At 36.0% G+C, this 15,927-nt stretch overlaps 1 protein-coding gene across 4 annotated transcripts in view; it reads right to left on the reverse strand.

Annotated features, from left to right (window-relative positions):
- CDK17 (cyclin dependent kinase 17) overlaps positions 1-15,927 on the reverse strand; it is a 98,610-nt gene that overhangs the window by 30,707 nt on the left and 51,976 nt on the right. For 3 of the 4 annotated variants that reach the window (XM_068560480.1, XM_068560481.1, XM_068560482.1), the window contains exons 2-4: positions 14,966-15,112; positions 5,327-5,491; positions 1,110-1,243 (exon numbers count right to left, since the gene is read on the reverse strand). In XM_068560480.1, coding sequence (XP_068416581.1) covers positions 1,110-1,243; positions 5,327-5,491; positions 14,966-15,083 — 417 coding nt within the window. In that variant the 5' untranslated portion in view covers positions 15,084-15,112. The remainder of the gene's footprint in view (positions 1-1,109; positions 1,244-5,326; positions 5,492-14,965; positions 15,113-15,927) is intronic. The other variant, XM_068560483.1, reaches the window with a different exon arrangement.

Below are 15,927 nucleotides of genomic sequence, written 5' to 3' on the forward strand. Positions count from 1 at the left end.
AGCACAGGCTCTAGGTGCACAGGCTTCAGTAGTTGTGGTATGCGGGCTCAGTAGTTGTGGCGCACGGGCTTAGTTGCTCCGTGGCATGTGGATCTTCCCGGACCAGGGCTCGAACCCGTGTCCCCTGCACTGGCAGGCAGATTCTGAACCACTGCGCCACCAGCGAAGCCCTTTTATTACTATTGTGATATAATTTATACAGTGATATGAAGAGATATCAAGTTGATTTCAGTAGTTGAAAATGCTATTTTTACCATTTAGAAACTGGTATTGTTTTCTGTAACTGACTCAGAAGCAATCTTTGATCATTGAAAATACAGTCAACCAATAGGATAAATAACCCTAATCATCATTAACTCAACAGCACTCAAAAAATAACAATATTCTTATTTTAAAACATGTTCAATTTTTTGGAGAAAATTATTTTAATCTACAATATATATGGAAATAACAATATTCATAATCAACTTCTCTCCTCAAGGTTATACATAACATTGACAAAGAAAAGGAAATGAGCTCTTCATCCTTTTACATGGAGAAATAACTTATATGTGCTACAGAGATCAGTAGGTATAATAAACCATAAAGGAAGTGATATCCATATTTATAATATAAAGCAAGGGAAAAAAATCTGGCGCTTATTTTATGTATACCTTTTGAAATCTGAAATAAAATATTTATAAAATTTGTAGTATCTCGATGAATCTCAAAAATATAATTAAAATATTTTCTACAAAGAAGACTTTCCTAATGTATCATCCTGGATTTCTGAAACTTTTGAAAATCCACATATCCCTTACAGAGACCCTACATAGTATTTTGCAGAATGTTTAAGTATAATTAATGTATACGTGCCTTGGTATAGTAGATAATTAGAAAAAAATAATATTCACAGACTAGTTTTTGCTAATGCAAAGAAACAACTTTCTTACAGGTGTCACTGCCCTCATCAACATTTTCAAATAGGCATTTATTCTGTTTGACATATATATATACATATATATATATGTATATATGTATATATATACACACACATATATATATGCATATTTATACATATATATTTATACACACAAACACAGGCATATTTGTATTTTTTTAAATGGTACCTCCATTGAGATCCGTCTATGTATACGATTTCTAAGACAAACACCCGTAGGTGACTGGACTTCATCAGATGATGTCCCAGAAGCTTGGTCACTCTCACCATCTGATCCCATTTTTAGATTTTCATGAACAATATCTGTATCAGAAAATGAAACATTATTTATTTTAGAAGAGATGTATTAAATTCTACTATATCACTTAATTTATTATCACCACAGGTAAGATGTAGACAGCCAACACATAAAAAACATAGCATAAGAAGTCTTTTACATTCTGGGTACCATAGGTGTGCAGTTAATAAAAACTGCACACTTAGAACAAATGTCCTAAAACAGTAGTATAAATCCTTTTATGCTCTCAGATTATGAAAAGTTATTTTAAAAAACTAACACTCAAGTTATTACCAAGAGTTGAATATTAAAGTTAGAGACCAAAAATAACACTTGAGGATTATCTTAGTCAATTCTCTTTATTTTCCAGATCTGGAAACTGAGACCTTGAAAGGTTAAATGACTTTCAAAGGTCACAGAGCTTAAAGGCAGAGCTAAAATAGAAACCTGGTCTTTTATTTAGTTTAGTATTCTTTCCATGAAATAATGGGCTATTGGGTCTATAGCCAAATGAACTGGTTCTTTGAATATTCTTTTTAAAAACTGTTTTACAGCTACTAATGCAGCTTCCCACCCCCGTGTTAAAAAACAACAATTCAAAAAGTATTCACTGAGTATCTACTTTGTATCATAACTACAAAACAAGTACCACAAAATCTACTGGGGGCCAAAACATATTTCACCTACAATACAAGGTGGATTATGATATTTTTTAAATAGGGATAAAAGATAAATGGGAGTAGAGGGGAGGGAGATTAATTCTATTTGGGAATATTAAAAACAAACTTGTATACTTGTGTATCTGCTCATAAATTTGCATTGGTCAATCATCCTCTAATTCACCTAGAGCAGCCCACCAGAAACAAATGCTAGATCTCAAACACATCTCTTGCCACCAGTTCTCTCCACAGAATTATTCACTCTCCCAAAAGCATCATGTTGTTTCACACTGCAGTGCTTTAACAAGCTTTTTTTTTTTCTTATCTGTAAGAGCTGCCTTTCTTCATTTTATCAATTCGGTGAACCCATTCTTCAAAACTATGCACATATGTCATCAGCACTCAGTGAAGTCTTTTCTACTCTCAGACACAGATGACTACTGTAGCCACACCTAGCACACCTACTGCACTGAAGAGCATTTTTTTGGTTCACGTTATTTTATACCAAGTTATGAGATCCTTGGGGGAAGAATTTGGCTTATTCACTTTTCTATTCCTAGAACCGAACAAAGTTCATGATACTTAGTAGGTGGCTCAACAAATATTCTACTGAATTAAATATTAACTAAAAAGAATCCAAGAATGGACTAAACAACTGGACTTTTTCTTTCAAATGAAATGTTATATGATATATCAACATGTAAAATAAATATAGTATTTCATAATTATAAATTTGAGCTTTTAGTTAACATTTACTTATACAAATGTAAGAACTGTTAAAATTAACAAAAAAATTGAACTCCAGGGTCTCATCAAATCAGTCTTAGAATTCATAAATTTCTGTATTTTGCCTTGGTAACACATTATTGAGAAAATTCTTATTCACACTGATAAGCAGCTGCAAATAGTAATAATGGTTTTTAATAAACCAATATGTAATTTAAGAATATACTTCAATGACACAGAGATTTCTGGAGAAATTTTATCCCATCTGAACAAAATATTAACATGGCAGTGAAAGTCAGTATATTTATTGGGTGACTGATTCCTAATCCAATGGTATTTAATACATCTGAGGCCAACCATTCTTTTCTGCCACACTTTTAAAATGTTAAAGATAATTTAACCATGCCTTCCACTTCCAGCAAAATTTAAAAATCTTCCTTCCTCAAGGAAATGTTGAATAAAAATATACTTTAAAATGTATAGCTAAGTTTGCATGAATATATGTTTAATACCTAGGAAGCAAAGACAAAGAGAGAACTGAAAGCCCAAAGTTGTTAGGCAAAAATTGACTCTGTCACTTTCTTGGGATGGGCTTCTTATCTTGGTAAGAATGTGCTTGGATTTAGCAGCCACACTGAGATAAAAGATGAAGCCTCGGGTGTCCCACTTACAAATGAGAGCTCCTTTAGAAAGGCACGAGACTCTCAAAGAGCTACATCTTCAGTAAAAGGCAGACTTAAAAAAGAAATCTGAAGAACCTAGTGGCAAGACGGGAATAAAGACACAGACCTACTAGAGAATGGACTTGAGGATATGGGGAGGGGGTGGGGTGAGATGTGACAGGGTAAGAGAGTGTCATGGACATATATACACTACCAAATGTAAAACAGATAACTAGTGGGAAGCAGCCGCATAGCACAGGGAGATCAGCTCGGTGCTTTGTGACCACCTAGAGCGGTGGGATGGGGAGGGTGGGAGGGAGGGAGATGCAAGAGGGAAGAGAAATGGGAACATATTGTATATGTATAACTGATTCACTTTGTTATAAAGCAGAAGCTAACACACCATTGTAAGGCAATTATACTTCAATAAAGATGTTAAAAAAAAAGAAATCTGCTCTTCTGCATGAGGACTACAAAGGAGCATATTAATCTCAGACCATGAATAAATACTTGAGTAGCATCTGACTCAACCGAGAAACAGCTCAGGTCATTACCGAGCAAGTATAGTTCCGACATGAATACCAGTTCGTATTTTCATTTCCGTCAACAAGACAAAAGTGAAATGATGGAGGCTTATGTCAAGACTTTACTCATTTGTCACTGGTATGAGCAACTTCTTTTCTTAATCAGGTAACAGTTTTTGAGTAACTGAAGAATATTTACTTCTCAAATGGCTCAATTTTTGTGTAATTCACAACGTAACAGCTACAGACAGACAACACACTTTTAAATTTAACCTGCATTACTAACATTTTCAACATCACTTTCTTAAGTTTAGACCAAGGATCAGCATATGTGGCCTGTTTTTGTATGGCCCTGAGCTAAAAATGGTTTTGGCATCTTTAAAGAATTATTTTAAAAAGAAGATTATGCAACAGACCATATATGGCCCACAAAACCTCAAAAATTTTTACTGCCTGGCCCTTTACAGAAAAAAATTTGCCAACCCCTAGTCTAGACAATCAAGAGAACAATAAATTAAGCCCTGATTTGAAGTGTTTTCCAATTTCTGTGGGGTAAATACTCCGTTCATGGCCAACCTCAAGCTACCCACATGGCATCACTGAACATGCAGTTGGGAAATGGGCACACCATGACACAGTATTTTGACTATCCAGATATAATAGAAATAAATAACCCCCAAAGCATAGACAACAGTAAAGTGTAGTAAAATAATTAGGAAATAATGACTTTTGAGTATTCATTACCTTTGTTTTTAATTTAGTTCACTTAATTGTAAGTGTATATAATTTAAATTTTAATAATGGCTATGTTTAACAATCAGCTTGCAAAATTTCTGAAAATTTTAACCATCATCTCTCATGAACCAGTGTAAGCCACAGACAAAACCCCCCTGTAGATAATGAGCTCATCCTCCGAGAATTAACAAAACACATGAGAAAATAATCTACTATGGCTAGAGTAAGCAGATAAAGCAAGCAGCAGAATAAAACCCTCAGGAACTTCAGTAAATATAATTATGCCATAAGACTATAAAATAATTATACTTAAAATTATTTTTTAAAAACATGATAAATAAATAAGAAACCATCAAAAAAGACCAGAGAAATAAACAGAAACTTGCAGATACATATTTTTCCTAGATATTTAAAATGACACAGTGATGTAAGAATAACAACTCAGGTAATCATCATATATACTAATTATTACACTAAGCTATCAAATGGTGATAATCTGGAGTTACTAAGTATGACCCTAAATTAAGCACCATCTCAAACTGCTATTCATCTTGAAATCCTGCATCCAACTCTTAAGGGCTTTGTTTTCTTCCTGGTGGACAGATTTTCAAATACTACTCCTCTGTAGCGTCAGCACTACTGCCTCTCTAGACCCTTCCATCTTTCTGCTCTCTCTCTTATTCTCAACTTGATTTTTACCTTACAAAAAAAACTAGATAATAAAGGCTGGCTGACTTGCATACAACTAAAACCTAGCTATGGACATAAGCTACAGTCAGAAAATTTTTTAAAAAACAAATTACCTAATCTGCTTCCATTTCTGGGCATTGCCATGAAGGAGCCAAGGCTTCCTCCAATAACGCTATGTGGTCTCCGCAGTGGAGGCTTCTTGAAGGACCCTGTGTACTGGTGGAGGAAGGAATGCATACTGTGAGAGGTTGGAGGTCTGCCATTCTTCACGATAGGCTCTGTGGTTCACAGTATCCAAAAATCATTCCATCCAGGATCACGAGAAGGATTGAGAAAGCAAGAGAGAAAACAAAACAAAAGATTATGATAGAGATCGTTACATTTAACCTCATTTCTTTGGCTATGTATATAAAGTACTAGAATTAAAATAATTTCTATGATAAAACACAGAAAATTCTTCACTATTTGGAATTGATCTAGTAACTTAATTACCGATTTTTAATATAGTCGAAATTGGTTAGCAATCACAAAATTACTAATATAGCCCAAAGATTTTTGATCTGTTTATTTTAATACATCTCAAGACTGTTTCCATAATTCTACATTTACTGACTGCCTCATATAGGTTTTATGATTAGGCATGCTATAGAATATAAAAGACACGGTCCTGGCCTGAAGTAACTTATATCCCTACTCGCTAGACATTCAAAAAAGTATGTCAAGTTAGTAAATAAAACAGAAGTACTTAAGTACAGATCAATATAGAAGTTCTGAAATTTATTACCCCAAATTTGGAATTTTTTACTATAAAGAGTTTTTTAAAAAAATCATAGGCCTATAACCATGCGGAAACATTACAAAAATACTTAAAAATTATTTAATTCTAAATGGGGGAAATCCTGTTTTATGTTTATAGGGAATCTCATGACGCCTTTCCACCTCCAAAGAAGAGCTTTGATAACTGTTAAGGACATGAAGTCTTCTGTGACACACAATCAGTCTTTGTATTAGAATTACGTTTTTACTGGTAGTAGTCAGGAATTTTAAAAGGAAGTGGGCTTCTCTGAGTATCTTCTCCTCTAACATGCAGCTGGCTCTTCTTTTGTAGCTAATAATCAGGAGTAAGGATTATTTCCTGATGAGGAGATTCCTCTACATGTAAAGGTTTATCAGACACAGAGAACAACTGGCAGGACCGGGTGGTTCAGATCCACAGAACAAGAAAGACCACGGCACGGGCTTATGAAAAATGAGCCAAGAAGGCCACTGGGCTTGCGCCTCGACTAATAATGGCTGCCTAAAAGGAGGAGAGAGATGGAGGATGGGGCAAAAGGGCCCTCAAGGATCACACAACGCCTAGGTCATCTACTCTGGGTAGAACACCAGACTGGAGGTAGGGGAAATGCATAACTAGTAATGCAGAACATCAGTCCATGTCCCATGCCTGTACATTCCCTGGCAGTAGCTAGCTGATCAAAGATTTGGGGATCTTAACCTAAGCCTAGCAAAACAAACAATGATTTAATAATGAATGGGGAGAGGGTATCTGTCATAAACATATAAACTAGTTACAAACACTCAGGGATACAGGCTAGAACTATAAGAAACATCTTCTCTTTCTAGGTTATAATATTTCATATCTGGAATCATAATATATAAATATTCTGCCTAGAGACATTTGTTTTAGTTGCTCTCTGAAGTTATCCTGGGAAACATAGCTTTAAAGTACTGGGGAATATTGCAAAAAAACAAAACAAAACAAAAAACAGAGATCATAAATAAATTCAATTATTCAGGGGATATTTATTGTGTGTTTACCATTTGACAAGCACTCTTCCAGGCCCTGGGCATGAAGAGGTAAACAAAACAAACAAGGTACTACTCTTTGAAACTATAAAATCTATTGAAGGGGAAAAAAGATAACTAATAAATAAGAAAAATATCAGATAATGACAGGTAATATGCAAAAGATTAAAATAGAGAGATGTAGTAGAAAATAAAATGAGTGGTTATTTTACACTGGAATATTGAAAAAAGTTCTCTCTGTAGAGGTATTTGCAAAAGAAGTATAAATGCAAGAAAGAGCCAGTCATAGGGCTTCCCTGGTGGCGCAGTGGTTGAGAGTCTGCCTGCCAATGCGGGGGACACGGGTTCGAGCCCTGGTCTGGGAGGATCCCACATGCCGCGGAGCAGCTGGGCCCGTGAGCCACAACTGCTGAGCCTGCGCGTCTGGAGCCTGTGCTCCGCAGGGGGGGAGGCCGCGATGGTGAGAGGCCCGCGCACCGCGATGAAGAGTGGCCTCCGCTTGCCACAGCTGGAGAAGGCCCTCGCACAGAAACGAAGACCCAACACAGCCATAAATAAATAAATAAATAAAAATTAAAAAAAAAAAAAGAGCCAGTCATAGGAAGATGGGTGAGTGGTGGGTCAGAAGATGTTCCAGACAAAGGGAAAAGCTACTGCAGAAGTCAGCATGTGGCAAAGAGTTTGACTTATTAGAGCAAATGGTCCTCAAACTTCAGCATGTTTCAGCATCACCTTCAAAGACTTGTTAAAACACAAGATTTCTGGGTCCCACCCCCAGACCTCCTGATTCAGTAAGTCAGGCATGGAATCCAAAAATTTGCATCTCTAACAAATTCCCAGGTGATGCTGATGTTACTCGTCCAGGGGTCACACTTTGAGAACCACTGCATCAGAGAAACAGAAAGAAAGCAAGTGTAGCTATAGTAATAATTGTGGGGGGAACAGTGTTATTAAGTAAGATCAGAGAGAGAAGCAGATTTATATGTCACCACAGAAGTCTAAATTTCACTCTGAGATTGGAAGCAGTTATGGTAGCTCTGAAGCAGGAGGTAATATGATCTGATTCATGTTTTAAAAATATCACTCTGAGGGGTCAGGGATAGTGGGAGGTAAGGAGGCAGGGACGACTTACAAAGGGGTAGCATGCGAGGGGTTCTCTTTGTGGCAACTGAGTAGCTCTTTATCCTGACTGGTGGTTACATGAATCCACACATGTGATAAAATGACATAGAACTATATTCACGTTTTATTCCAATGATAATTTCCTGCGTTTGACAATGTTCTATAGTCACAGAAGGTGTAACCAAAAGGTGGGGGGGGGGGGGTTACTGAGAGAAGTTACAAGTAACCTCTCTGTACTACCTTTGCAACTTCCTCTGAATCTATTAATTATTAAAAAATTAAAAAAAATTTTAAACATCACTCTGGTTGCTGCTGGAGAACAGATGATAGGAAAACAACAGAAGGGAAACAGGAGGAGGAGACTATGGTATAGTACTCGAAGCAACAAATAATGGTGGCCTGGACTAAGATGAAGAGAAGCAGGCAGATTTAGGATATATTACACAAAGGCAGAACCAGAAGGCCAGCAGACATGGCTGCAAAATTACTTTCATACATACTCTCCGCACCCCACCACAGCTTTTAGTGATAACCTACATTAAAAATATTTATCCAAAGAAAAATTTTAAATCTCCAATAGAGCGACTGTTAAAAATATATGAAATACAATATGTGAAAGGACAATTGGAATCATGTATCAAGTATGCAAATGATTATCATTAACAGTGAGTTTTTGAAAGTTATTTATGTAGTAAATATATAGGAAACTACAATGGTAGAGGAGGGAAGAAAGAGTAAAAGAGAAAATAATCAAGGATAATTCCTGGATTTCTAGCTTTTAAGTGGTTTAGGTTAAGTGAGGGAAGTTGGAGTAGAAGCTGATGTGGGGGGGAAGGAAATCAAGATCTGTGATTTGGTCATATGTATTAAATTTAAGGTTCTTATTAGACATCTATGTGGAGAAGCCAAGTAAGCATTTCGATATGAATCTAAAGATCCAGAAAAAAATCCTGACTAGAGAGACAAATTTCGGTGTAGTCAGCATTACATAGTAGCTGAAGTCATAGGACTAGATGAGGTCAAATATTCACACATTTCAAGATTATGACAGCAATTAACTGGATGGTTCAGTAAGATAATAATACTCTGTATTTTAAAAAGAAGTGGAAACCTTTAAGGCATTATACTAAATGAAATAAGTCAGACACAAGAGGACAAATAGACAAAGGAGAATAGTGGTTACCAGGTCCTGAGGGGAGAGGAGAATGGGGAATTACTGTTTTGTTTTTTTTTTAATTTTTATTTTATATTGGAGTATAGTTGATTTACAATGTTGTGTTAGTTTTAGGTGTACAGCACAGTGATTCAATTAAACATATACATGTATCCATTGTTTTTCAGATTCTTTTCCCATATAGGTTATTACAGACTATTGATCTTTCTGTTTTCTTTTTTAATTAATTAATTAATTAATTTTTGGCTGCATTGGGTCTTTGTTGCTGCACGCAGGCTTTCTCTAGTTGTGGCGAGCGGGGGCTACTCTTGGTTGCGGTGCAAGGGCTTCTCATGGCGGTGGCTTCTCTTGTTGCAGAGCACAGGCTCTAGGCACACAGGCTTCAGTAGTTGTGGCTCACGGGCTCTAGAACGCAGGCTCAGTAGTTGTGGCACGCAGGCTCAGTAGTTGTGGCACACGGGCTTAGTTGCTCTGCAGCATGTGGGATCTTCCCGGACGAGAGCTCGAGCCTGTGTCCCCTGCATTGGCAGGTGGATTCTCAACCACTGCGCCACCAGGGAAGTCTGGAATTACTGTTTAATGCGTACAGTGTTTCAGTCTGGGCTGATGAAAAATTTCTAGATATGGTTAGTGGTGGTGGCTGCACAACAATATGAATGTATGTAATAACACTAAAACTGTATGCTTCAAAATGGTTAAAATAGTAAATTACAGGTTATATATATTTTACCACAATATATTTTAAAAAGTAATGGAAATCTATATGAAAACCTGCAACTAGATCTTCCCTATTCTATAAAGTAATTAGTTCCAAGTAAGGATTTCCAATGATTTTTTAATATCATAACATGGCAAGATTCCACTAAGAAATTTATTTAACATCTTATTTATTTGGATATTCTGATTATGTGAACTACTATGATCAGGAGAACGAATTTCTTAGCCAACACCTCGTAGCCTTAACTCACTCCCTGGTTCCTAATCCTGCTCTTGTAAGCTCTCTTATTAACCCGATCCTATTCCAGACCCTACATACATCCAATGAAGTCTGTACTTTCAGCCTCATCCTCTCACAGACCTTGTGCTATTTGGAGGAGTTAGCACTACTTAGAACGCCCTATGTCATCCACTATTGTCAAAAACTGTCACTGCTACCATGTAGTGTAGCGGTCCCCAACCTTCTTGGCATCAGAGACCGGTTCCGTGGAAGACAATTTTTCCACAGACGGGGGTCGGGTGGGGTGGGGGTGGGGGATGGTTCAGGCGGTAATGCGAGCCATGGGGAGCGATGGGGAGCGACGGGGAGCAGCAGATGAAGCTTTGCTCACTTGCCCGCCGCTCACCTCCTGCTGTGCGGCCCGGGGGTTGAGGACCCCGATGTATCAGATTACCAGGAGAAAGGGAGAAACCTGGAAATAAGACAAGGTCTCACAATATCCATAAAACTAGTCTTGTTAATTCTGAACAACACGATAAACTGTCTCAGTGCACAGACTGAAGAGTAAGGACAAGACACTGAATATCTGGAAAACTGAACCATTTCAATCTTTGCCTTTTGGGGTTTTTTTTTTTTGTTCTTGTTATTGCTGCATTTGGAAGCCTCAAATAGTTTACGTATAATAAAACACTACTTTTGCCTTTCTATAAATATAATTGTGATCTATTCTCTTCATCATAATTAAATTGTCACCTGTCCTCCTCATCAAATCAATAATTTCAATACACTTCTCATTACAGAGTAAGGCTAACTACTTAAAGACAAAATCATGAAATATATCTTTCTGTATGTCTAAAATCATAATAAGACTTTTAGCAAGCAAATCAAGAATTTATGAGAAAAAGGTATTTTTCAGATGAACTGTTTTTACTGAGATGAAATTCACTAACATAAAATTAATCATTTTATTTGGTAGATGTACAATGTTGTACAACCATCACTTCTATTTAGTTCCAAAATATTTTCATCACTACCAAAGGAGACCCTGTATCTACTACGCATCACTCCGCATTCCCCCGTCTCCTGAGTCCCTGGCAACCACTTAGCTGCTTTTTGTCTCTGGATTTACCTATTCTGGATATTTCATATAAACGGAATCATAGAATATGTGACCTTTGGGGTCTAGCTTCTTTCAGTTTTCAAGATTCATCCATATTGTAGTATGTATCAGCACTCCACTCCATTTAATGGTTGAATAATATTCCATTCCCAGAATATGTCACATTTTGTTTATACATTCATCTGTTGATGGACATTTGAGTTGTTTCCACCTTTTGGCTACTGTAAATAGTGCTGCTATAAATATAAACATTCATGTACAAGATTCTGTTTGAATACTTGTTTCAATTATTTGGATATATTCCTAGGAATGGAACTACTGGGTTATATGGTAATTCTATTTTTAACTTCTGAGGAACTGAGATGAATTAATGTTTGACAGTTTTTTTTTAAATGAAATATTCAGTGCCTTCTCAATTACTAAAAAAAAAAAAATCTGATGTGCTCAGAATTCTCTTTCCTTGAAAGTACTTTAGAAAAAAATGTTTCTTATACTTCAGTTTGTAAATTTTAGTGCAAAAATTTCATTTTATAATTAGGAAAAGCTGTATTGAGTTAAGGCCAGTATGCTTAAATCAACAAAGTTTGCAAACTTTCAACCTAATTTTAACACACTAAATATAAATTCAAGATTCCTCTTTCCCTGGGTTCAATCCACCGATCAATCTGTAAACACACTAGCTTATCTAGAAAGGTACTCTAATGCGAACTATAATTATATTATACAGTTATAACTGAGTTAAAGCCTTCACAGTATGACTCATAATTATCAAAATAGAGATAATAGCTCAAATTCTCTTTGGATGGAGGTAGAACATGTATGAGTGACAGTGTATGTACATTTTGATACACCAACTGTATCATATGCTTTATAATTTTTCCAAGATTTTTATAGTATTATCCCCATTTATGTGTACTTTCTCATTTGATTTGTCCTAGAATATGCATGAGAGACACCTGCCTATATATAATGCAAGAGTAAGAGGATTCTGCTCATACAAGTGACTGAACAAAAGACAGGAGATCAAAAATTGGTTTAGTTTACTTAAGAAAGTTATAACTATATTCTTCCTCCTCAAGCCAGCACTGCCACTATATAGTTGTTAGACAAATATCACTTGCTTTACAAACTGGTTATAGCGTATGTGAGAAGATCTTTTAAAAAGTATAGTCTACCTCTTCTCATTCATTAAACCATATTCAGACACAGACTGTGTGTGTTACCAATCTTAGGAGCTTTTTACCTTTAAGATAAACTCCATAAAGAAAGAAAATGTTGGAACCAGCTATCAGGTACTGAAAGATAACCAAAAAGGTAAAGAATCTTTGTGAAAGCTGTCCCATGTGCTGTTGTTATACATAGGAAATAAGTAATAGCAGATATAACTCAGAGATAGCCTATGCTACCAGCACTCTCTGCAACCCAAGAGGAATCAATGTCTATTATGACATCTTCAAGTATTATTTCAAGTAATTCAAAAAACTTAAAGAGGAAACTCAGTAGTTTCTATTTTCTCTTCCTTACTAATTGTTAATGTTACTATTAGAATAAAAGTAAATTTTAAAGTATGTTCTACTTGAAAAAAATATTTTCAATGTTTCACCATTCATTATAAATTAAGCATGTTTTAAGACAATGAATACTAAAATATTCCAGGAAATATGCTATGAATCTAAAATATTAATTAGCTCTTCAAAAAGTATGTACATTTTCTTTGACTCACGCTCTTTTTTTTTTTTTTTAAAGAGGTTTGTCTTGCAGTCAAATTCCCATCCAGAATGTGTTCCCAGAAAGCATCCATCAAGATGTATTCTGTGCTTACTTTGCTCCTGAATATCACTGGCAAATAGCTAGCAAGACTTGTGGATCATAAGAATGAATACACAGGGTTTAATTAATAACAAGAAATCAAAGGGGATCTGAGAGAGAATTAAGGATTTTTCTCCTGGCAAGAGGAATAAAAGTAAGACGTTATAATATCAGCTTTGAGATTTGATCCAAATGTAAAATATTTCCCTCCTAAAGTAAATTCTATCCAAATTATTATTTTAAATTTTCTACCAAACTCATCTATGTTTCCCCTCCTATATTATGAGCCAGATAACCTTGAGTAAAATAATGACCCTTCTGAGGAAGAGATAAACTGAAGCTTGGGTAGGATAAATTACTTACCCAGAGTCATGTAACTAATAAGTGTGTAAGTGTGTCCCAAATTCCAATCCATGACTTTTTTTAAGAATACATTTACTTATTTATTTTATTTTTGGCTACGTTGGGTCTTCGTTGCTGCACACGGGCTTTCTCTAGCTGCGGTGAGCGGGGTCTGCTCTTCATTGCGGTACGCGGGCTCAGTAGTTGTGGCTCACGGGCTCTACAGCACAGGCTCAGTAGTTGTGGCACATGGGCATAGTTGCTCCGCGGCATGTGGGATCTTCCCAGACCAGGGCTCGAATCCATGTCCCCTGCATTGGCAGGCGGATTCTTAACCACTGCACCACCAGGGAATTGGGACCAGGGAAGTCCCAATCCATGACTTTTAATTTAAAGTCCAGAGCACTTTCCATTATACCTTTCCCTCTCTCACAAGGACAGTTACATTTCATCCAGAGGGGGTGAGGGTATTCATGTTTTCACCAACTGCCATAAACCTCTAACAGAAGAACTTCAGGCAGAGGCAAGGAAGAGAATCTGCACATTACGACACACTGGCAGCCATTCCTGTAAGCTCCTTCCTGGTTATTACTATGACATCTCTAGGGCTATTTCAGTTTTGAATATGTAGCCTTGTTCTATAGATTTCATCAGGATTTTGCATTTTAATCCATTCAATTTAACAAACTTTTTATTTTATGTCAATATCTGTGTACTAACTACTTTACACTGTAAAAAGAACTGTCAAACTTGTGAAACATTATATGCCTATCTACTATAAGTGCTCTCAATACTATGGATAGATTCTTTGGTCAATATAAAATAAGAAAATAGTATGATTCACTCATATGATAAACCTTGTCGTCTATGTGGATAGTCAATATATGCATATATACTGTTATAAAACTATGATGAAATTTCAAACAGGAATTTCACAAACTTTTTTTTTTTGGCCACGCCACATGGCTTGTGGGACCTTAATTCCTTGACCAGTGATCGAACCCAGGCCCTCGGCAGTGAAAGCACAGAGTCTTAACCACTGGACCACCAGGGAATTCCCAGGAATTTCACAAACTTACTATGCACTTTTAAGCTGTACTAACTTTGGTTATAAGAATAACAAAAATATTTAAATGTTAATTGAAAAATAGCTACTTAACAACTAGGATAATATTATACAAAGTATTCTTATTTAAGAACTAAAGAAAAATGGAAAGATAAACAGGATAGAGAATTCATCAGGGTTAGAGACCAGCTATAGTAACACTGTTCGAGTAAGAATGGAACATTCCAGTAAGCAAGCAAAAGTTATTGAACTAGGGAAGGAGGCAGAGAAATAAACAGAAGGAACCTACTAGGGACTAATCAGGAAAGTAAATTCACATTTGATTTATCATGTAATTCAATTCTCTCCTCCCCTTCCCTACCCCCTAAATATTTACCATTATCTTTGCTGCTGTTTTCTTCAATAGTCATTTGTTCAGCCAATTCAGACAACGATTCATCAATAGTCTGGCTTCCTCGAAGCGTGAGGGATAGCCTTCTCTTAAATTTTTTCATCCTATCAACTGAATGTGACTTGAAAAATCCTGAAAGAAGAGAACAGAATGAACATAAGATTAAAGCTACGAATATCTTACAGCTCCAGAAAAATGTTGTTCTCAATTTACTGGGAATCTTCAAAATAAGAATAAAATGAGGAATTCTCCCGTCCATCAAACATCACAAAATCCAACCCTTCCTTAAAAAGATCCACTCACTTGAATTAATGCCATATTCATATAGCATCATCAGAAGAGCAAGAATTCTACAAAACTAAAGACTGAGATTTTAAGCATCACAACTAAACTTAGAAGGATTACAAATCTTCCTAAAATGAGCTCTGTAAAAACCAATTTAGTGAAAATATATCATTATTTTGATGTGTAGGTTCCATTATTATAAATATCAATCATCATATTGGAACCAGTCAGTGATATCTTTAGATATAACTGAGGGGATAAGACAGGTGAAAGAGGTGGGGTAGGGAGAGAATAAAGAATGATGCTTGACAATTTATTAAACAGCTCCAACAGAAATTTTCTTTTTTAACTTCTTATTTAGCCAATATATTGGGGGTTTGTTCTTCCCCCACCCTGGTCAGCTGTCAGGAGTCTCCTCCTATTATTATAACAATGCCAAATCTTAGAAGGAAAAAATGGAAGTCAAATTAACAGGTTTCAAATGCCTACTCCATACTAGACACTTTCATGTCTCTGAATTCATTTAGTCTTCCTAATTCTAAAGAGCATACTATACTATCCCATTTTCACAAATAAGCAAACAGGCTCAAAGAAGTTCCCTGACAGAAGGCAAACAAACAATTATTGATAGAACTGAGATTTAAAACTAAGATTACCATTTA

The sequence above is a fragment of the Eschrichtius robustus genome, chromosome 13 (assembly GCF_028021215.1).
Source record: "Eschrichtius robustus isolate mEscRob2 chromosome 13, mEscRob2.pri, whole genome shotgun sequence".
NCBI lineage: Eukaryota > Metazoa > Chordata > Mammalia > Artiodactyla > Eschrichtiidae > Eschrichtius > Eschrichtius robustus.